We start from the raw sequence: 22,561 nt of genomic DNA, 5'->3' as shown, positions 1-22,561 counted from the left end.
GAATGCAGTTGCTCGAGTGGAGACGCCAGAAGCGCACGTGAAATCTCGCCAACACACACACACACACACACACGCCAGATGACCGTCCGTGAGCCGGGGTGGAGGTTCATTCGCCGCCATGAACGATAAATACCACCGGGCGGCTCGAGACGGGCACCTGCACCTGCTGAGAGACGCGACGCGCAAAGATCTGAACGCGCCGGATGAGGATGGGATGACGCCGACGCTCTGGGCCGCGCACCACGGCAACCTGGACGCGCTCAGACTGCTGGTGGCACGAGGGTCAGTGATGCGTGAATTATTTATGGAGAATGTATATAACCATTCATGCATTTATTTATTTTTTTAACATCATTTTCAATTTAAAATTTTAATTTCGAGAAAATAATAATAGAGATTTGTTTTGTTTTTGTAATATTCGCTGAGTCAAATTCCAGCAGGCAATTGTTATTGAGACTGTAAGCATTTCCTGTCAGAACTGGACTGTTATCTTGTATAGTAACAGTTTGACTCCAGCAAAAATACAATATAACAAGATTAATATAAAGCAGTCTGAAAATCATGTGGAAATCTTTGTATGTGAATATTTCTTTCCTTTACTCACTTTTAATGCCTGGGGTCCCTGAGACCCTCAACAATGCAATATTTTTCAGAGAAGATCTGTTATACTGTTATGCTTTTTTTTTTTTTTTTTTTTTTTTTTTTTGCATTTAGTAAACAGAAGGTTTTGTAAAGAGAATAAAAAATTCAGTAACGCTTTATTTTAAGGTGATGTAGTTGCACGTTACTACATGTACTTATAGTAATAACAGTAAATTATGCATTATTACAAGTAACAAACCCTAAACCAAACCCACAACCTTAACTCTATAGTAAGAACATGTAGGCTAGTTAATTCATTTTACTCAGTACTTATTTGAGTCACTTTAAAATAAAGTGTAACCAAAAGTTCTTTGTGGAACTTTAAATGATAATAGCATCAGTCTGTCAAGCCCTTTATATCTTTGATTCTACTTGAAGAAGGTGGTTTATGCATTTTTAAAATAATTAATATGATATACAGCCCTCTCAGGTCTAGTTATGTTTTGGCTCATACGGTTTCATTAACAGGATGGCTGTTCTGTGTTCTCCTGTATCGGATCACATCTGCACCGAGATCATTTAGTCCTAAACCCAGACGCTCTCACTGATGGATATCTGCATTGTTCTATTTGCATATTTACTGCTCTGGGCTAATTAAAATAAAGGTCACCAGAAGTATAATGCATCTCTCTTGAATTATGCTTTTCTGTTGTCTTGTCTTACTACTGTTTAAAAGTAGGCCTATATTATATAATAAATAATGGACTAAAGGCTTACTGTAATTAGTTATGGAAATCTGCAGAGTTCGGCAGTCTTACTGATATTTTTAAAGGAATAGTTCACAAAATAATGCTGTTAATCTGATTTTTACACATGGAACAGGCTGCACCAACACATCATGACGGAAAGTGAATAATAACATTATTTTCAATTTTCTGTGAACTGTTCTTTAGGAGGAACTTGCTTTAGGAGAAAGCTGTAACATTGCATTGTTTCTCAAGTCATTAGGTAATAAGATCTAAATAACCTGGCTCTTATCTCAAGACAAGGTTAATAATGGAAGCTAAATGTTCTGCTCTGTGAACACCCTCACTGTTCTCTAATTAGTGTTCTCCATCAGATCTGTTACTGAAACACATTCAGAAGAAGAGACCAATGCAGTTTGAGTCATAGCTCAGCATTTAGAGTTCATGATTCGCAGAGTGTGTGTGTTTAGGAGAGAGAATCAATTTGTAGTGTAAGCTTTTATTTGGATGTGATGAGTATAGGCCCAGATGTTTTTGCATTTTCCGTGCTGATTTTGAGGTAATATTAATGGAATACCGTGGAATGCATCAAAAACGCATTTCTGATTGAAACAGGATATTTAACTAAAAAATGAAGGCGAGCCCTAGATTTTATCCATCGGGAGTGGACTGGATTATAAAAAAAGTGTGCATTAGATGATTAAACAGAGTCAGGTTGTTGGAGAGGAGATATCATCCATAAAGGAAAGTCATTCCATAGCAAGTTTTAACATTTTGAAAAATTATTGCAACATTTTTTTTTTTAATTAGATGCACAGATGAACATTATGCTGAATAAGGCCAAAATGTGTTTAAAAAAATATTTTGAACAGAGCTTTTCTTGATAGCTGAAAAAGCTTTTACTTGAAAAGTACGAGTGGTATTGACAAAAACAGACTGCATCGAGCTCCAGCATGTCTGCGCTACATCTCTAACGTGCAGGACGTTTTAATGCTGGAGATTTTAAGAGGAGTTCATGGCCTCATGCACATTCATGGAGAGGACTTTTACACATGGCCAGACAGAGAGAAAGATGTTAATGTTCACAGTTAAAGGTCAACATAATGAATTAGGGCTATTCCTCTGCCACCTTCCTGTTTGTCTGGCTGTTGGCAGTTCTTTAACTTGAATGTCAGGACCATTATGCACCTCAGTCTTTCACGTTTTTTGCTTTCTGCATTTAAATCCTGTGACCCCACATGGTCCCATAAAACCTTGAATAGTTTGTGCTGGTCTCTGCTAATGGGTGGTAGCCGTTTGTACTGCAGAAACTCTTGCAGGCATGAGACTTTGAGACTAAAAGAGAAAACACTGAGCGGTTATATGGGCTATATGGGTTACAGCATATTATATATGCAGCATCATTGAATCTCTATTAACTAAGGTATGTTGGACTTCAGTTGGTTTAAGAGAAAACATAGGCCTACATAATTTTGACACCCTTGGTTAATGTTACACTGACTTACAATAAACTGGGTTTTGCGCTTGTACTAAATTGTCAACAGTGTGTCTCATGCATGAAACAAGCAGAAAGAAAGTCTGTAAAAGTATGGTTGGTAATGAATACTGCAGATCTCTTTCTGTGATGATGAATGCATTACATGGTGCACAGTTTTTAATGACTTCGAGAGGTGAGTCACAAAGGCAGTTTGCATAATGTGTGTAGGTGTGTGTACATGTGTGTTACAGGGGGTAAGTTGAGCTCCAAAGCATCATGTTACTTATTTAGATTAACACCTTGCCACATAACAGAACATGAATGCATGCACTCATGCACCAACATGCACATGTGCACAGACACATGTATTCACACACTCTATATTTACACTAGTAATTGGCCAATTAATCAACCGAAATTTGATCATTTTGAGATTATCATTTTCAGCATTAGCCAAGAACCATTTTGGCCTGGAAACTTTATTAAATTGTATTATCACGTGCCGCGGCTCTGTGGAATACTTGATTCTGATTGGTCAATCGTGCCATCCAGCAGTATGTTATCCCTCAATTACAACTGGTAAAAACTGATAACATAGGCTCTTAACTGAAGTCGGCACTTTATGCTTCCAAGCTACTCGTGGAAGTTTTGCGTTTGGTGAGCAAATAAAATATTAAAACTCAAATCAATATTTTGTGTACAGCTATATAATTGTCATCTGGTATCGCAGACTCGCTCTCTCTTGTTTCATACAAACTCAACTTTTGCCATTTTGCGATGATTGTCTTGTACATTGTAATGGATTATAAGACTTTAAAACATATCAATATCTCTTATCCCCATAATTATTTATGTGGTGAAATACCATGTAATAAGTGGTATGACTGTATACCGTATCCCTTAAATGTCCTTCTAGTTTGAACTTGCCACAACTGCTCTCTCCACGGAAGCTTTGCTTTTAAAGAGCTAATAAAATATTTCAACTCAGATCAATATTTCAATCTAATTATTTACTTATGTGGCAAGTAGCCGTATAATAAGTGGGATAATGTACATCCAGCCGGTTGTTATCGCAGAATAAACCCCTTTAGAGTGATGCAAGATCATCTGATCCTGATCACCCTGTCGGGTTTATTCTGCGATAACAACCGGCTGGATGTACATTATCCCTTACTTAAATACTGGCCATCAGCCACCCTGCTCTTTAGATAATGGTATTGGTATCAGTCACTGACAAAACCATATCCATCGACCACTAATTTTGACCATGTAAACTATGTTAGAATCAGCAGAATTAGACATAACCAATCCACTATTGCTTTGTTATTTGGTCCACAGTGGAGATCCAGACAAATGTGATATTTGGGGAAACACTCCCCTTCACCTGGCGGCAGCTAACGGCCATCTGAACTGTCTGTCCTTTCTGGTGTCATTTGGCACCAACGTGTGGTGTTTGGACAATGACTACCACACGCCACTGGACATGGCAGCTTCTAGGGGCCACATGGACTGTGTGCGATATCTGGACTCCATCGCCGCCAAACAGATCACCATCAACCCCAAGCTGGTGAGCAAACTGAAGGACCGTGCCTTCCGTAATGCAGAGAAACGCATTATGAACTGTGAAAAGCTTCAGCGCAAACATCACAAACGCATGGAGAAGCATTTCTTGAGAGAGAGCGCCGTGATGGACACGTCGGATACGATGAGTTACAGCAGTTTCAGCAGCACCTTAAGCCGAAGGATCCCTCAGTTCAACACCCTCGACTCCAACATGACGTACTCACAGGTACTGTGTCTGAACACAAGGGTACAAAGGGGCATCGAACCAGTAACACAAACATAAAACCTTTGCTTAATGGAGTCAACAATTAGGTCAGTATGGAGATGCAAGTTATAAATTCTGTTCCAAAACCTAGTGAGCTGAAATTTTAAAGTGTCATAAGCACACTCCCATTGCAAAACCTGTACCAAAGGGTTGACACCATAAAGAATATCCTAAAGAGTCTCCTATGTGGTTCATACCCCACACCTTACATTTTCATTTATCTAATTAATATTCTGGGTGGTTTCAGCCAGCAATAATAGCAGGAGTGTCCAATCTTTCTTCCAGAGGGCCACTCTGCCGCAAAGTTGAGCTCCAATCCTAATCAAACACACCTGAACCATCTAATCAAAGGCTTTGAGATCACAATAAAAGTCCAGGTTGGAGAATACTGGCCCTCTGTCAGCAGTATTGGACATCCCTGAAAAGAGCGTAGTATGATACCAATAAGATTAGCCTGACTCATGTTTGTCTGCATTTTTTAATTATCCCAAAGGTGTTCAATGGGGTTCAGGGTAGGTGGTTTTCTTTATTGGCCTTTGTGCAAATGTCCCTGATATAAAACTACCGTACATTGCTTTGGATAAATCATCTGAAAAAATTAAGACTTTCTTCTTTGTTAGAGTTGCATAATGCCTTTCAGACGTCAGCGCATGCTAGTTGACTAACAATAGTCGGTCCCACTTTATATTAAGTGGCGTTAAGTACTATGTACTTACATCAAAAAATAAGTACAATGTACTTATTGTGTTCATGTTGTATTGTAAAACACTTTTGCTGCTATTGAGGTGTGATACGGGTAAGGTTAGGGACAGGTGTGGTGGATTGGGTAGGTTTAAGGTGTAAGGGAAGGGTCAACTGTGTAATTACAAATGTAATTACATAAATTAATTACAGCTGTAATTACATGCAGGAATTTTTAAAATGTAAGTACAATGTAAAAACATGTAGTTACACAATAAGTACATTGTATCAAATTATTAATTTCAATGTAAGTACATAGTACTTAAAGCCACTTAATATAAAGTGGGACCCAATAGTCTTTCAATGGAGTACTAGAGACTTAGTGACGTATGTGAGGCAATGCGGTTACACTATTTTAAGGTGTCATTGTTACAGTGTAATTAAATATTTAAGTAATGAGTAATATTAAGCAACTACATGTACTTACTATAGGGTTAGGGTAGGATTTGGTTGAGGGTTAGTTGCATGTAATTATGCATAATTTACTGTTATTACCATGGTAAGTACATGCATATATAACAAGGACACTGTAAAATAAAGTGTTACCGGCAATGCTAACAAGTTTGTATAGAAGTATAGCAGAGAAAATGACCATGAGAAACTTCTCTTTACAGGCAACGCTTCAGTCCACAACTAGAGGCCGGACCAAGATTCTGCGGCGTCTTGAGAAGAAGAAGCAAGGTGATGGGACGTTCAAGATTTCCGAAGACGGTCGAAGGAGTGTTCGCTCGATCTCTGGTCTTCAGCTGGGCAATGACGTCATGTTCATGAAGCAGGGTACATACGTCAACCCACGCCAGCAGTCCAATCCTCGACTCAACATCCAGAACATGTTTTCTGGTAAACAGGACATAAGGGAAGATGAAGGTGAAGATGATGATGAGGTAGACACTGTTTCCCGTGCACTCAGTGATCCGGGTCTATATGATGCTGCATACTCCGAAATAAGTACGGATTCCGGTCGGGATTCTTTGTTCAACCGCCCAGGACTCGGTACCATGGTATTCCGTCGCAATTATGTGACTGATGGGCTGTTTCGAATGGGCCGGAATGAGGGTAGCGTGGTGGGGAGTGAACCAGTGGGACGAGCCCCGAACGTCCGCTTACGAGGGAGATTGCCCCTACGGTCACCCAGTCTCGATGAAGTCAGCATAGGCAGCTCATTGAGCCTTCAAGAGAGGAATTTGCAGGTACAAACAAAAATCAGCAGATATCACATGGATGCCACTTGTTCTACCACCTGAGCTAGACTTTTACTATTGACTGTCTTGTACTTGCACTACATCATGGATGGGCAGCTCCGGTCTTGGAGGTCCACTATCCTGCAGTGTTTAGCTCCATCCCAAATCTAACCGAGAGATTGTGTTTGATTTGCAATATAGCTAAACTCTGCAGGACAGTGGCTCTCCAGAAACGGGTCTCCAAAAACCATGCTCATATGTGCTTTCTGAACATTTAATTTCAGTGCCAAGGGCATTAATAGGGAGTTGGTTACAGCTTTCACTTTTATAGGAAGCTTTTACGTTAAATGTTGGAACATGACTGCAGGGATTTACTTCCGATCAGACGCAGTCTGGCACTGGATGTTTGCAACATAACTCAGTCTGCATTTCCTACTCATCCCAAATGTGTTCAGAGGGGTTCTGGGCAGGGGATATGTGAAGGCCATTCAGATTCTTCCATACTATAAAATAATTTCTTTATTGACCTTTATGCATTATGCTGGAACAGAAAAGCGCCCTATTTTAGTATAGTTGCCGATTGAGATTGCATGCCTGCATGCTTGACTTTATGCTTTTCTTGCTAAAATATGCAAACCTGTTAAGTAAAAGTGGGTGTCCAGAGACTTTGATAGTTATAATGATAGTTCTCATGTTGGCGGTGTCCTATAGGATTTGCCATGGGAGGAAGGGGACCTCGGTTTGGAGGAGGAGGATGACGAGCTACAGCCATCATCGGCTCCTTTGGAAGTTTTCCTGGCATCTCAGGGACTGAGTGACTTCTTGTCCATCTTCAGTCGAGAGCAGATGGACCTGGAGGCGTTGCTGTTGTGCTCTGAGCAGGACCTCATTAGCATCCACATCCCACTCGGACCCCGCAAAAAACTATTGGATGCGTGCAACAGACGCAACAATGCTATCGACAGAGCTGACGGCATGCAAGACACTATGCTGTAAAAGAGTGTGTGTATGTCTGTTATTGACTCTGCTCCAAAAACTAGTGTACTCCCTTGTTTCCTGCATAGGCGGCTGCTTTTTAAGGCAGCATCCTAGCTAAACTGTATCCTATCAGGCAGCAACTTAACATGGTACACAAATAGTGCTTCTCACGCAAAGTGCATGGGAGACTTGACTCCCAGCTGATACATGATACACACAGGAAAGGTAAATCAATTTTAATTAGAGTATTTTTATCAGTACTTTATAACCAGCATTTCTCTCATCTTGTCCACCATTTTGGATGTATTATTTCTCTGAGCTCGTTGCATTCTAGGATTTATTTCTCTGCTAAGGATACATGCGATGCTGTCTGAGAATCTGGCCAAAGCAATGTATTTTAGGAGGCAGTATAATAATGCTAAGATAATTACAGCGCCTACTTTTTTGAACCACTTCTCGGCAGGAGCTAGTATGATGTCTCAGTTGACCCTGTTCATGAATTGTGCATCCCCAGTCTTAAAGGGATGGTTTGGAGTAAAATCAACCTAGGGTCCTTTGCACCATGACCTCGAGCACCATGACCTCGAGCCAAACATGGATAAGGATGTAGTGTAATGACGCCCAGTTCCAGGAATGCACTAATATTTTGTTGGTAGTACCAGTTTATAACAATTATTAGTTAACACTAAGTTGTCAACACTTCGGAAAAAATAATAATTCGTCGTTACACTACATCCTTATGCATCGCTTTCTGCCAGGACTTTTACGGGCTTTTACGGGTCCGGGTTAGCGGTAGCATGAGCCGTCAGGCAAGTGTTATTTAAATAAACTCCTGATGTACTTACAAACTTTCCAATGCCTCGTTTTATGAGTACAGAACCAAACCATCCCTTTAAGGTGCATTTTACATCATTTCACAGGCATCTTGTGTTCATATTATTCCAAATAAAAAATGTGTTTGGCTTAGTATTTCTAAGCAAAATACATTAACTTGCTCTTCCTCTGAAATTACTTTGTTTTTCTGCTAGCATCTGTGCAGGCTATTGGATAATATTAATATAGCCAAACCCTACTTATGTACTGTTTTAGTAAACTTGTTCTGACTACATTCTGTTATACAATGCTCTCTCTAAATCCTGTTCAGTCATTACCAGAAGGATAAAAATCAATTTCCATCCTTCTCTTCTAATTACAAATCCTGTTTCATTTTGAAATGCGTGACATTGCGGAAGTATAATGGGTTGCACAATGCAATTCTGTAGAAAATGGACTGAGCAAAACTACAGGTCTTCTATGTGGTCTCACATCACTTTATATCCAGCACTGCTTCCTGCTCACAAAGAGGTTCTACATGGAGAATGAAGTCTACATGCGGTTATGAATACCCTTTTAGTTTTGTGGTATAAGTTGCATAAACTCTTACCAGCTTGAGGTTCATCAAAGACACTGTGGTTCCTGATTCACTCTGATTTGTCATGCATATGGATACTGTATTTTAAGACTAAGGTAAATTAGAGTAATATGCAGTAATAATTAGCATCTTCAACTCAATTCAGACCTTGCCACATGACAACCCAGTTTAAATATGACAATGTTAACACAGATTTGCTAGTGATGGAGCAAAAAATCCATATATCAGGGCTTTAGTTTCCCACATTTTCCCAAATTATGTTAAATTGTTTTTTTTTATTAATTTAATTTTAAGTCAGATGTGTCCAAACTTGACTTGTATATGCATACATTATATAATTTTTGCATTTTGGAACTGAATTTCATATGCATTCAATGTTTTCTATATTTGGGATTATGTTTATAATCGTGCATACATACTGTACATGGAGCTTTGGACAGCATCGATGTCCAGCCAAAACACATTGCAGTTTGACTCATGGGAAATTTTCTGTATGTTGGCAATTTACAGCATTCTGAGGATGATAATGATTGCATACTATACTGACTGACTCCAGCTGAGAGACGGTTGGAGTTTGGGTGTGTGTGAAATATCTTCCTTGGTCATGTGATGTTTGTACAGTTTCACTGATGTACTGTACGGTTCTGTGTTTGCTATTGATCGACCGCAGTCAAAGCTTCTGGCTCAGCGGGTGACATGTTTGTTCTGGATGCTGTGTTGCTCTGCTATCTGCTCATTTATGGGTGTGTGCAGCAGGTTTGAGAGACCGACATACTGAAAGCTGATATAAGTCTTGTTACTTTATCTGTCTATACAAACACACTCCATCTCCATCTGTACATGCACACGTATAGCTACACACTGCTGTCCCGACTCACATTTATGGTATGTTCAATGCTTGTCTGGATGCAAATGTATCTCGTTCACGAAACACGAGCAGAACAAATTTCTGTGTTAATGTTTTCTAAACCCATTCTTGTGTAAGTGGTCACATTATTTTGGGTTGTAAATTATTAATGTAAAATGTTTAATATAAAAATTTCTGTGCAAGTAATTCATAAAACATTAAAAAAAGCAACCTCTATCTTTGCGAAATAAGAGGATGAGGGATTTAAAGCAAGACATTCATTTGTTTTGCATTATGTTTCATGATTGTTTTGTTTTTGCTTGTACTCTTTTGAAGTCTTGCATTTTTTATGATACTGGAAATATAATTGTCTTTTAGTATTTCATGATTGTCCCTGACTATGCCAGGTCATATTTCAGCCTATAAAATCAAAAGAAATATGAACCAGACTAATTTTCAGGGAAGCCAAATGCCAATATTTTCAGTGACAAATTGTGGATAGTTGTGTTACAATGTTAATTAAATAAACTTGTCATTATTACCATTGTGAACTGTGTTTGAGTTATTTGATGTTTGTTTGTATTTTAACATTGTTTGCGTTCAGTGTACTGTATAGAATCGCTCACATCCTTCCTGCTTTTCTTTCTTTCTTTCTTTCTTTCTTTCTTTCTTTTTTTTTTTTTTTTTTTTTTTTTTTGTTGCTCTGACCCTCTATTATTTTGCTTCAACCTTTCTTTTGTCTTCTGCCAAGTAAAGTAAAAGAGAGAGAGGAGGAAGAACAGGGTTTGTAAATACATGAGCGAGTCCACAGATAAGAGAGCCAGTTTATTCTATAGCTGTGTTATCTGTGTGTTCAGGACACAACGTCCCCTATAATACCAGAATTTTTTGTCCTTGTGGGAACATTTTTAGTCCCTATGAGGAAAACAGCTTATAAATCAAACTAAATTATGTTTTTTGAAAATGTAAAAATGCATAGGAATCTGTGATGGGTAGGTTAAGGGGATATAATATATGCAGTTTGTACAGTATAAAAATGATTATGTCCTATAAAACATGGAAACCTAATGTGTGTGTGTGTGTATACAGTACCTGATATTCCCTACTTTATGTCCCCACAAGGAAAGTAATAGGCCTACCAGTAAATTTAGATTTATATGTACTTTTTTTATATCCTCGTGAGGGAAACAGATTATAAATCATACAGAATTACAGAATAAAAATGTAAAAATGTGTTTAAAGTGTTCTGTGATGGGTAGGGTTGTGTGTGTGTGTGCGCGCGCGCGCGCGCAGTGCTTTAGTGTGTTCTTGTTTTCTTGCAGCCCTTTTGAGGACACTCCTGCCAAAGGCATCGCCGTGGGAACGAGAGAGAGAGAGAGAGAGAGAGAGGGAGAGAGGGAGAGAGGGGGTCTGTTTCTAGCGCAGTCAGCAGTAAAGTCCCTCACTACCTTGTTTCGCGGACGGGACAGGACGGGACGGGACGGGACGGTAAGCGGGTACGCGAGCCATGCGTCTCTGAGTCTGAGCACTAGCGCGATCATGAAGAACATTCCCGAGAAGAGGAGCGAGAGCGGCGGCCTGCGCGGCCCCGCGGCCCGGGATGATGAGTGCGCGGACGCGGAGCGCGAGACGCTGATGATGGAGCTCGCGCGGCTCGTACAGGAGAGTGTGCGCGCGAGCAGCTGGTGGGAGAGGAGGGGGGTCGACTGCACCATCCTCACCGCAGCCTTCATCAGTTTACCTGCAGGTAATGATAAACACAACCAACCTATGAGAGACACTTCTGGATCTGAATCTCGTGAAACTAACAAACTAACGTTATTTTGAAGTGCATTGTGTCATTCAATGACAATTAACCACATTTCCCATTTAAATGCTCATTGCTGTGATGCAACAAAATCGAATGACTGTGATGTGTGGAGGGAAATGATATATTGTTTAAATAGTAAAGTAGTAACCTATTTGTATTGTTTGTTTGGTGATTTAATTTTTAATTTATAATTATTTAGTGAGAAATAAGAATGAAGTGAATAAAAATGTCACAATGCAATGATTTTTTTGGTACAATTTATTTGTCATAACTTATTGATCATGTCATTTTTTACAGTGTAAAAATAAGCAAAATATAATTGATTTATTATTTTAATTTGAATGCAAAATATTTATTTATGTATTACAAATATAATTTAATCTAAGTATTTAAAAATATTTTTGTTTTGTTTTGTAAATGTTTTTTTTTTTTTGTTGTTGTTGTTGTTGTTTTTTTTGTCATTCACCCATTAAAGTGTGTGTTTGGGTGTATCATAACATTTAATTGTGTGTATAAAAAGCCTGTTCTGAGAGTACGAAGGTGTGTAATGTCATTAATAGGGAGTGTTTTGAAATGAATTGTTTAGTCTGCAGTCTCAGGGTGTGACAGTGTGTCAGATGGTTATTGGGTTATCTTCGCTTTAGAAATGACACAGAAACTCAGCAGAAGTTTAAAATGCTTCGGTTTTGTGCCAAAGGTTCATTCACTTTGGATAAAGCTTTATAACCTTTCAGACACTGGCTCCTGTGGGGTCGTTGTCATGGCGACCGGTTGGGTTTGTGTCCTCCTCTCCCATAGGGAAGATCCAGTTTCCTTCACAGTGACTCGTCTTTCAGGGAGAAACCGATGGCACTGCTCCTGTCAAACTGCTTCATTATGAGATAAAAAGATGCAAAACAAAAATTAAATATGACACAAACAATATTTTAACAAGGCCTAAACTACACGACACTTATTAAAAAAATGTAACACTTTCCAATAAGCTCTCATTTTTTAATGCATTAGCTAAGATCAATATATTTCTCACAGCGTTTGTTAATCTTTAATACTGTTAGTTAATAAAAGTTGGTTTGTTCATGTTAGTTCAAAGTGCATCAACTATTGTAAACAGAAACTTTGAACAAACTAAAATAAACCTTAAACCTTAAAACTATAGCATTTAGTAATCATGTTAAAGATTAAACTATCATGTTATTGATGATAAACTAGTAAATGGATCATTACATGTTAATATCAATATGCACTTAATATGTACTTTACAATAGCGATCCATTCACTCTAAAAAATGCTGGGTTGTTTCAACCCATGTTTGGGTCAAATATGAACAAACCCAATCCATATTTGACCCACACATGGGTTGAAACAACCCAGCATTTTTTAGAGTGTAAATGGATCGCTATTGTAAAGTGTTGCCAAAAACGTGTTAATATCAATGTTTATTATACATAATAGTTGCTTGTTGATGAATAGCATTGATATGCATTTAACCTATAAATGGCTCATGATTTCTGTGTCATAGCTGTGATTATGAAGTCATATCTTTGGCACGAGTCGACTCCGCTGACACTGCTCTTGTGTCCGCAGGGTTCCTGTTGTTGGGTTCGTCTCAGATGATGTATTTCCTGTTGGGTTTGCTGATGATGGGAGTTGCTCACGCTGTCATCACTGTTAAAGGGACACACCTGGCCAGTCACGGGGCGCTCAGCGAGTCTCCGGCCTGGGCTCACTTCTGGGCCGTCTTCTTCATCGAGGTGAGATCCAATACACACTATAGATTCAGTTCAGTTCCCATTTATTTGTATAGCACTTTACATCGTTTCAAAGCAGCTTGTGGCAATGTGCATGAGTCCACATTACAGTGATCTGTTATCAGAGTTATGTATTTCAGAAATGTACATATACAAAATCAGTTAGCTAAAAATATATTAATTTAATCAATTTAATAATTTAAGGCAGAAACAATGAGCGCATTGAAGTAATAAATACTGATGATTATGACATTTTTACAATGAGTTTGCTGGAGAAATTAAATAAATCAACATATATCCTTGCAAAGCACCATGATACGGTACATTATCTGAAATTTACCATTTAATATTATCACTGAATCATGATACTCCCACAGTACTTTTTCATTTCCAGTGGTGTTCAAAATGTTCTAGTGCAGCTCATTCTCTGCAACATGAAAACTGCATAAGAATGGAAAGAATTTAACTGATTAATTCTTCATGAACTAACTTTGAGATTAACAGGATTTAGATTGATTTACAGTTTTCATCCTCTCAAGAATGTAAAAGAGTCATAATGCTGATCATGGTAACAGACTGTACACACACACACACACACACACTGTGGCCCAAAAACGATATATAATATAAAATGTAAATAATGTAAATATTTTAATTAAATTATGAAATTAAAATGCAGCCTAAACAAATAAAGTAACTGTACAATTCACAAAAAAGAATAAAGTAATGTCAAACAAGTTTAAAATAAAGATAAAATTGTAGATAATATGCCAAAAAAAATGCTAAATTTAAAATTTAATAATGTAAATTATTTATTTTACTCAGTATTTAAATGTAATATTTGAAGGGATAGTTCATTTACTCACCCTCAACTTGTTCCAAACCCAGTATGAATTTCTTTCTGAACAATTTAATGATAAAAATTCAAATCCAGCATGATTGGAGATGTTCGAGAGAGCTTCAGTCTGATCAATGGCACTCATCTACATGTGATAAGTCTCCTAGAAATGGTGCACAGTTTTTCTTTTGAAATGCTTCTCAGGTGTGCGGCTCGTTCTCGGCGCGGGCTGGGGTTCAGGCTCATGTGAAGATGCATCACGCTCACACTAATGTGATCGGCCTGGGAGACTCCAGCACATGGAAAATGCCTTTCCTTCCTCGATCCGTCTACCTGTTCATCGCTCCGCTGGCCGTCCCCATCATCACACCTGTCGTCGCCGTCGGTGAGTGGTCTCAGCTTTTCCATCAGTTGTGATGAGGAGAGATCAATCTTTTGTGCTCCTAAATGATGTCTGACTTTTCATTTTGTAGGAGAACTCCTCCTTTAAACATCAGAAATGTTCTGACTGGCAGTGATTTTGTTGTATTTTTACTCTCAGTGAGGACAGAAAATTACTTTTTTTGCTATACACTCTCAGAATAAAGGTACAAAAGTTGTCACTGGGCCGGTATCCTTTCAAAAGGTACACCTTAGTACCAAAAGAGTGCATATCAGTAACACAAAGGAACCTATCGGTACCAAAAGTGCACATATGTGACCCTGGAACACAAAACCAGTCACATGGGGAAAAATTTTGAATTTGAGATTTATTCACCATCTGAAAGCTGAATAAATAAGCTTTCCATTGATGTATGGTTTGTTATGATAGGACAATATTTGGTCGAGATACAACTATTGAAAATCTGGAATCTGAGGGTGAAAAAAAATCGAAACATTGAGAAAATCTCCTTTAAAGTTCTACATTTATGTTGGTGATTGTGCTGCATTCACTCACAAAAATACATGTTTTATATATTTACAGTAGGAAATTTGCAAAATATCTTCATGGAACATGATCTTTACTTAATATCCTGATGATTTTTGGCATAAAAGAAAAATCGATAATTTTGGCCCATACAATGTATTGTTGGATATTGCCATAGATATACCCGTGACTGGTTTTGTGATCCAGGGTCACATATTAGTGCCTAAATTGGAAGCTTTTGAAAGGGTTTGCCCCAGTGACAGCTTTTGTACCTTTATTCTGAGAGTGTAGGACAATGAGCTGCTTTACATTTACAAACGTCTCCATTTGAGCACTTCTGTCCTTCTGTGAGTGAGTGCATGTGTTTGTGTTTCAGGTCAGCTGAAGGGTCAGTCTCCGCTGCAGATCATGCGCACCGTGGTGTGTGTGTGTGTGGGGTTTTTCTCTCAGTATTACCTGCTCAGGTGTGTGTCAGGGCTGTCGTGCAGCTCTGCTCTGCTGGTCATGCTTCTGTGTAGAGCCATGTTCTCCCTGCCGTACATACACGTCAACATATTTCAGGTGAGATATACGTGCAGAAAACTAATGCTAATGTAAATTGTTAAACCTCGACCTGCATGATAGCTCAAATGCAGGAGTGCTGCTACTTTATTTAATTATCTGACTTACAGTTTTATCTGACTGACAATAAAACAGCCCTATAGCAACACCCTAACAACCACCCACAGCATCCCAGCATCATGACTCTAAACAGACGAGCACTGCTTATCTTCAATATTTTAATTAAATGATTTGCTCCACTTATCTTCAGAAAAGCTCTTTTTGCATGCTATAGTTGGTTTTGCATGCTCAGAAAATATCAATTAAATAATTCATTACTTATGTATAAAAATAGAATATAATAGAATATAGAATATAAATATAAAAATAGATTTTTTTTCTTGTTTAGAAAATATAAATTAAATTATACCACTTATTAATTTTTATAATTAATTACCGTCAGAAAATATAAAAATATAGTAGATTTTGCATGCTATAGTTGTTTATGCATGCTCAGAAAATATAAATTATATATTTGCATGCTATAGTTGTTTATACATGCTCAGAAAATATAAATTAAATTATTTACAGCACTTACCTTCAGAAAATATAAAAATAGTTGTTTTTGCATGTTTAGAAAATATAAATTATATTATATTTTTTTCCACTAATTTTCTTCAGAAAATATAAACATATAGTTGTTCTTTGCATGCTAGTTGTCTGTGCATGCTCAGAAAATAAATTTATACTACTTATCTTAAGAAAAATATTTTAAAAATGGTTGTTTTTGCATGCTCAGAAAATATAAATAAAATTTTTTCCACTTATCTTCAGAAATATAGTTGTTATGCATACTCAGAAAATATAAATTATATATTTGCATGCTATAGTTGTTTATACATGCTCAGAAAATATAAATTCAATTATTTACACCACTTACACTAATTATAATATACAAATATAGTAGGTTTTGCATGCTATAGTTGTTTATGCATGCTCAGAAAATATAAATTACATTATTTACGCTACTTATCTTCAGAAAAATATAAAATAAAATGGTTGTTTTTGCATGCTCAGAAAATATAAATGAAATTATATTTTTTACACTAATTGTCTTCAGAAATATAAAAAATATAGTTGTTTTTTGCATGCTAGTTGTCTGTGCATGCTCAGAAAATATTAATTAAATTTATACTACTTATCTTAAGAAAATATATTGTCACCACTCATTTTTAGAAAATATATATTGTTTATGCATACTAGTGGTACATAAATTACACACGGCATGCATAAGTTGTGTATCTAATCTAGTATGGTTGTGATCGTGAGTTGTAACCAGCGTCACATGACCCACTAACAGCAGAAAGCCTCTCTCAGTACAGTAACTCTCCAGCACTACATTACTCTGTCGTCTCTCTCTCTCATAAGAGTATTCTGAGTGTGAATACTCAGAGCTATTCAGCTAAAGTCTGCATCTGTCCATCCCTCTCTTTGTGTGTCTCTCCATCCTTTCCCCCGAGACCCGCTCAATGCAGCTTTGTTCTCCTCTCCTGCATGCTTGCACGGTTCACAGGGTTCATTTGTACATTCACGCTTGATTTTCCCAGGCAGAGCAAAGGGAGAATGTACTTCTGTGTTACGCTGATCCGCTGAGGTATTTTCTAAAGTGCTGCCGTCAGTTCTGAGACCTCGATGTGTGTGAGATCGCTGTTGCTGGTTCGTAGTGGTGCAGAATGCTGTGTGTGTTACAGTGTGTGTGTGTGTGTGTGTGTGATAAATGCCTTCATGTGCTATTGTCTTGTGTTCTGGTGTCCGTTTTGTCTAGTTTGGGCCCCTGTGGCGGCAGTGGCGCCTGTGGCCCCTTCAAACATCACACACACACTAAAGCTAAACACTGAATCGCTAAAAGGGTCGTGTTATTGTTATAATGTTGTAGTTGCAGTTTTCCATGATATGACCTCATTAAAGTGTAACTCTCGCCAAAATTGAACTTAGCCTCTTTTTGTTAATCTACCCGAGTCAAACTTTCGTGTAAAAGCATAATTAGAATGGAAACGCCACTTTTAAGATTGACCGTATTTTCGTTTTAGGTCAAAATGCCTTTTGAATGGGAGTGGATGGGGCACTTCTATGAAAGCATCAAAATCGCTGTTTTTAAAACACTAAGAAGGCTCGACACAACATGAAACTGTGCTGGAAGTATCACCAGGGGCTCTACACATGAACTCCAGCATTGAGAACACTGTTTGTGTACACAGAGTTTACTAAAAAGAAAGGTTTTGTACGACTCACTTTATCAGTTAGTGTTTCCGGAGGCTGGAATATTGTCAGTCAAAAGTAGTCGATCTCCGAATGCAACATAATGACATTTGACTCCATATGAGGAAATGTCATGAACTTGTAATTTCAATGAAAAGCATGATAATTTAGATAAAAAAATTATCAGTGAATTTATATGGAAACAAGCTTTAGGAGCTTTCCAACTTTACTCTCCTCATGTTACGTTGCATTCGGCGATCGACTACTTTTGACTGACAAAATTCCAGCCACCGGAAACACTAACTGATAAAGTGAGTCGTACAAAACCTTTCTTTTTAGTAAACTCTGTGTACACAAACACTGTTCTCAATGTGTAGAGCCCCTGGTGACACTTCCAGCACAGTTTCATGTTGTGTCGAGTCTTCTTAGTGTTTTAAAAATAGTGATTTTGATGCTATCATAGAAGTGCCCCAATCACTCCCATTCAAAAGGCATTTTGACCTAAAACGAAAATACGGTCAATCTTAAAAGTGGCGTTTCCATTCTAATTATGCTTTTACACGAAAGTTTGACTCGGGTAGATTAACAAAAAGAGGCTATAGGTTCAATTTTGGCGAGAGTTACACTTTAAGTTGCTCTCCGTGTCTCTACTTTTGCAGCACATCGGACTGCCAATGTTTTCTGCCACTAGCCGTCCCAAGCGGATCTACCAGATGACCCACGGTGTCCTGAACCTTCCCCGAAACCCAGTGCTGGACTGGACCTTTGGCCATTCCCTCATCAGCTGCCACGTCGAGCATCACCTCTTCCCATTCCTGTCCGACAACATGTGCCTGAAGGTGTGTGTTCACACTGACACAAACACACACATGCATGCCTCAATATATACTGGCATGGAGCCCAGTGTTTCTCCCCAAGAAAGTAATAAAAAATGTATAATGTAAATAATTGTCATTTAAAATAATACTTAAATTAAATTATTTTAATTATTGCTTATATTATTGAATTATTTCAGTATTGTATTGTTACTGTTTTTATTTTATGCTGCATTTTAATTTAATAAAATAAGATGTAATTATTAATATATTAATATAATTAAAATAATTAAATTATATATTTTCTTGTAATGTAATATTTTAATTAGATTCAGTTATTAAGATTAATTAAGATGCAGCATAAACAAATACAGTAACAATACAATTCACAAAAAGGAATAAATTAATAATGTAACAGTAATCAAACAATATTAATTAAAAAGGAAAAACTAATGGATATGAATATGCCAAATAAATATATATAATAAGTAAACAATTTAATGTACTGATTTATTTAATAATTTAATTTAATATTGACATTAAAATAAAATGCGGCACAAAGTAACAATACAATTCACAAAAAGGAATAATTTCATTAATAATTTAGATAACATAACACATATAACATTAACATGTTAATAACATATATACTTTATATATATATAGTGTTAACTATTTACTTTCAAATAACATTTAAAAATAAAATGCAGCATAAACAAATAAAGAAAACATTTCCCAAAACGGATTAAATTAATAAGTAAAATTACTCAAACGAGACACACAGAAACAAGACAAACAAGTTACAAAGAAAAAACTAATGAATAAGGATAATCTAGTAAATAAATATGATGATAAATAAACGGTAATCATGAATGTGTGTGCGTGTGTGTGTGTGTGTGTGTGTGTGTGTGCGTGTGTGCGTGTGTGTGTTCTGCCTCAGGTGAAGCCCATCGTGTCTCAGTTCCTGAAGGAGAAGAAGCTGCCATATCAGGAGGACGGTTACGTGTCCCGTCTGCGTCTCTTCTTCCACAAGTATCAGGAGCTGATGGTGTTCGCTCCACCCATCACTGATCTCGTGGGAGTGCAGTGACCGAGGGAGACGAGGAAGACTGGATGAAGAGGAGGAGGAAAGAGAACATGGACACTGACATGATGGACAAGCGTCATGCGTTTCCAAATGCTTCCAAATCATATCCACATTTAACTGGTGCATGAAGGCATTAGAGCTGAAGTCAACCAATCACAACCCATCTTACTTCCATAATGTGACATATTTATTACAGTTAAACAGGGTATTCAAGAAGAAAAAAAATAGGATGAGACTTGAATGCAGAAATGGAAAGTAGTTTTAGATATGCATCAAACAGCATTATGAAGACAAACGTGTGTAGGTTTAGAATAATGCACTGATGAATCATGAAAACATCAGGAATGTGCAATAAGGAAGAAAAATGGGATCAGTTTTGATTCCATGTTGATGTCACTCGCAGCATCGTTTAAAAAGGAAGCTTTAGTATAAACATATTAAGAAAGCAGGATTTCCCTTAAGACAACGCTTCACTTAATGACATTACTGAATGTAAAGATCATTGCATTATGCACTGACATCAGATCAGTGATTATACTGCACTGCAACTCTCAGCACACACGACCTTTGACCCCCAACAGCTCTCAGCACACACGACCTTTGACCCCAACAGCTCTCAGCACACATGACCTCTGACCTCAACAGCTCTCAGCACACATGACCTTTGACCCCCAACAGCTCTCAGCACACACGACCTCTGACCTCAACAGCTGTCAGCACACACAACCTTTGACCCCCAACAGATCTCAGCACACATGACCTTTGACCCCAACAGCTCTCAGCACACACGACCTTTGACCCCAACAGCTCTCAGCACACATGACCTCTGACCTCAACAGCTCTCAGCACACATGACCTCTGACCTCAACAGCTCTCAGCACACATGACCTTTGACCCCCAACAGCTCTCAGCACACACGACCTCTGACCTCAACAGCTGTCAGCACACACAACCTTTGACCCCCAACAGATCTCAGCACACATGACCGTTAACTCCAACAGCTCTCAGCACACACGACCTTTGACCCCCAACAGCTCTCAGCACACACGACCTTTGACCCCCAACAGCTCTCAGCACACACAACCTTTGACCCCAACAGCTCTCAGCACACATGACCTCTGACCTCAACAGCTCTCAGCACACACAACCTTTGACCCCCAACAGCTCTCACCACACATGACCGTTAACTCCAACAGCTCTCAGCACACACGACCTCTGACCCCCAACAACTCTCAGCACACACGACCTCTGACCCCCAACAGCTCTCAGCACACACGACCTCTGACCCCCAACCCCAACAGCTCTCAGCACACACAACCTTTGACCCCCAACAGATCTCACCACACATGACCGTTAACTCCAACAGCTCTCAGCACACACGACCTTTGACCCCCAACAGCTCTCACCACACATGACCTTTGACCCCCAACAGCTCTCACCACACACGACCTTTGACCCCCCCAACAGATCTCACCACACATGACTGTTAACCCCAACAGCTCTCAGCACACACGACCTTTGACCCCCAACAGCTCTCACCACGCATGACCACTGACCCCAACAGCTCTCAGCACACACAACCTTTGACCCCCAACAGCTCTCAGCACACACAACCTTTGACCCCCAACAGCTCTCAGTAAACACGACCTTTGACCCCCAACAGCTCTCAGCTTCAACACACAGCTCCATTAACACTTAAATGATGGATAAAACGTTACCCTCTCTATACCGGACACACAAATAAGCCGCGACTCTGTACGTCATGCACAGAGGAAACAATTGATTCTAATAGAGTTTGCAATGCATTATGCATTATATATAAAATGTGATGCTGCTTTTAAAATTTTGGGCAAACGAAGGTATATTTTGCTAATTTGCTAACAACAATCCTATAATCTGAGTACAATATTAACAAAGCCCACAGTAGAGTTGAGGACATGTAGCTGTATTGAATATGTGGCATTAAAATGATCTAAACACATAATCATATTCACAGTATTACAGTAGTAATTATGCACTGATTTATTTTATTTTTTTTGGGGGGGGGGGGTGTTTATGATTGAGTAATTTTAACCAAAATCATTCACTTTTGACATGCTTGTAGTGAATGCACATGAATGTAAGTGTGTATGCTGATACTGAGATGTGCGTGTGAGAGGATGTTAAAATGAACATTTAAGATGCGCTGCACTGATTTCACTGACCAAATAAACTGAAGTGAACATTCGACTGTTTTCGTGTGAGACTTCAAAACACTCGGAATGAAGCACACAACTCACACTGATGACTTTCAAGTTGCTTTTATGGTGTTTCATTGTGTGTCCCCTTTAAACATGCATTGTATATACAAATAGAACAAAGGTTTCCTGATATACAAAGTTAGATGGGATTGGAAGACCATCAGGGTGAGTACAAAATAATAATAATAAATAAATAAGGTAGATTTGTATTTTTAAATATTATATATATATACACATTTAAATTTAAAAATACAAATGGAACTTATTTATTTTAATTACATTTGAATTTTGTATTAGATATATTATAATAATATAAACTATAAAATAGATCTTATCAAATCTTATAAAAAAAAGTTACTTTTTATTTATTTATTGGAGCTTGGATCTTACATAACTATATAAACTGCTAGTGAAAAGTAAATACATTTAAATGTCTTTTTTTTTCACAGAAGAAAGCTCTCCAGGTGTGGATCATGTTGCAGTTCCCCTTGTCCAGCAGGAGGCAGCACTGACCTTTATCTCAAAC

The 22,561-nt window shown here is 38.1% G+C and overlaps 2 protein-coding genes across 2 annotated transcripts; both read left to right on the top strand.

Annotated features, from left to right (window-relative positions):
- Positions 1–118: 118 nt before the first annotated feature.
- Positions 119–8,039, top strand: ush1gb (Usher syndrome 1Gb (autosomal recessive); the record flags this gene model as incomplete). Its single annotated transcript, XM_084134704.1, has 4 exons — positions 119–282; positions 4,144–4,594; positions 5,989–6,564; positions 7,267–8,039. 4 exons carry the CDS (start codon positions 119–121, stop codon positions 7,549–7,551), a joined length of 1,476 nt encoding a protein of 491 aa, XP_083990830.1. The 3' UTR covers positions 7,552–8,039.
- A 3,134-nt stretch (positions 8,040–11,173) lies between these two features.
- fads6 (fatty acid desaturase 6) lies at positions 11,174–22,022 on the top strand. Its single transcript, XM_084134705.1, has 6 exons — positions 11,174–11,538; positions 13,186–13,352; positions 14,392–14,572; positions 15,471–15,655; positions 18,553–18,732; positions 19,649–22,022. The coding sequence occupies exons 1-6, from the start codon at positions 11,331–11,333 to the stop codon at positions 19,796–19,798; spliced, it is 1,071 nt and encodes a 356-aa protein (XP_083990831.1). The 5' UTR covers positions 11,174–11,330; the 3' UTR covers positions 19,799–22,022.
- The last annotated feature ends 539 nt before the right edge of the window (positions 22,023–22,561 follow it).

Source organism: Abramis brama (assembly GCF_963993115.1).
Source record: "Abramis brama genome assembly, chromosome: 14".
In the NCBI taxonomy this organism is placed as follows: Eukaryota; Metazoa; Chordata; class Actinopteri; order Cypriniformes; family Leuciscidae; genus Abramis; species Abramis brama.
The sequence above is the reverse complement of the archived record's forward strand: the minus strand, read 5'-3'. Positions and strand labels throughout refer to the sequence as shown.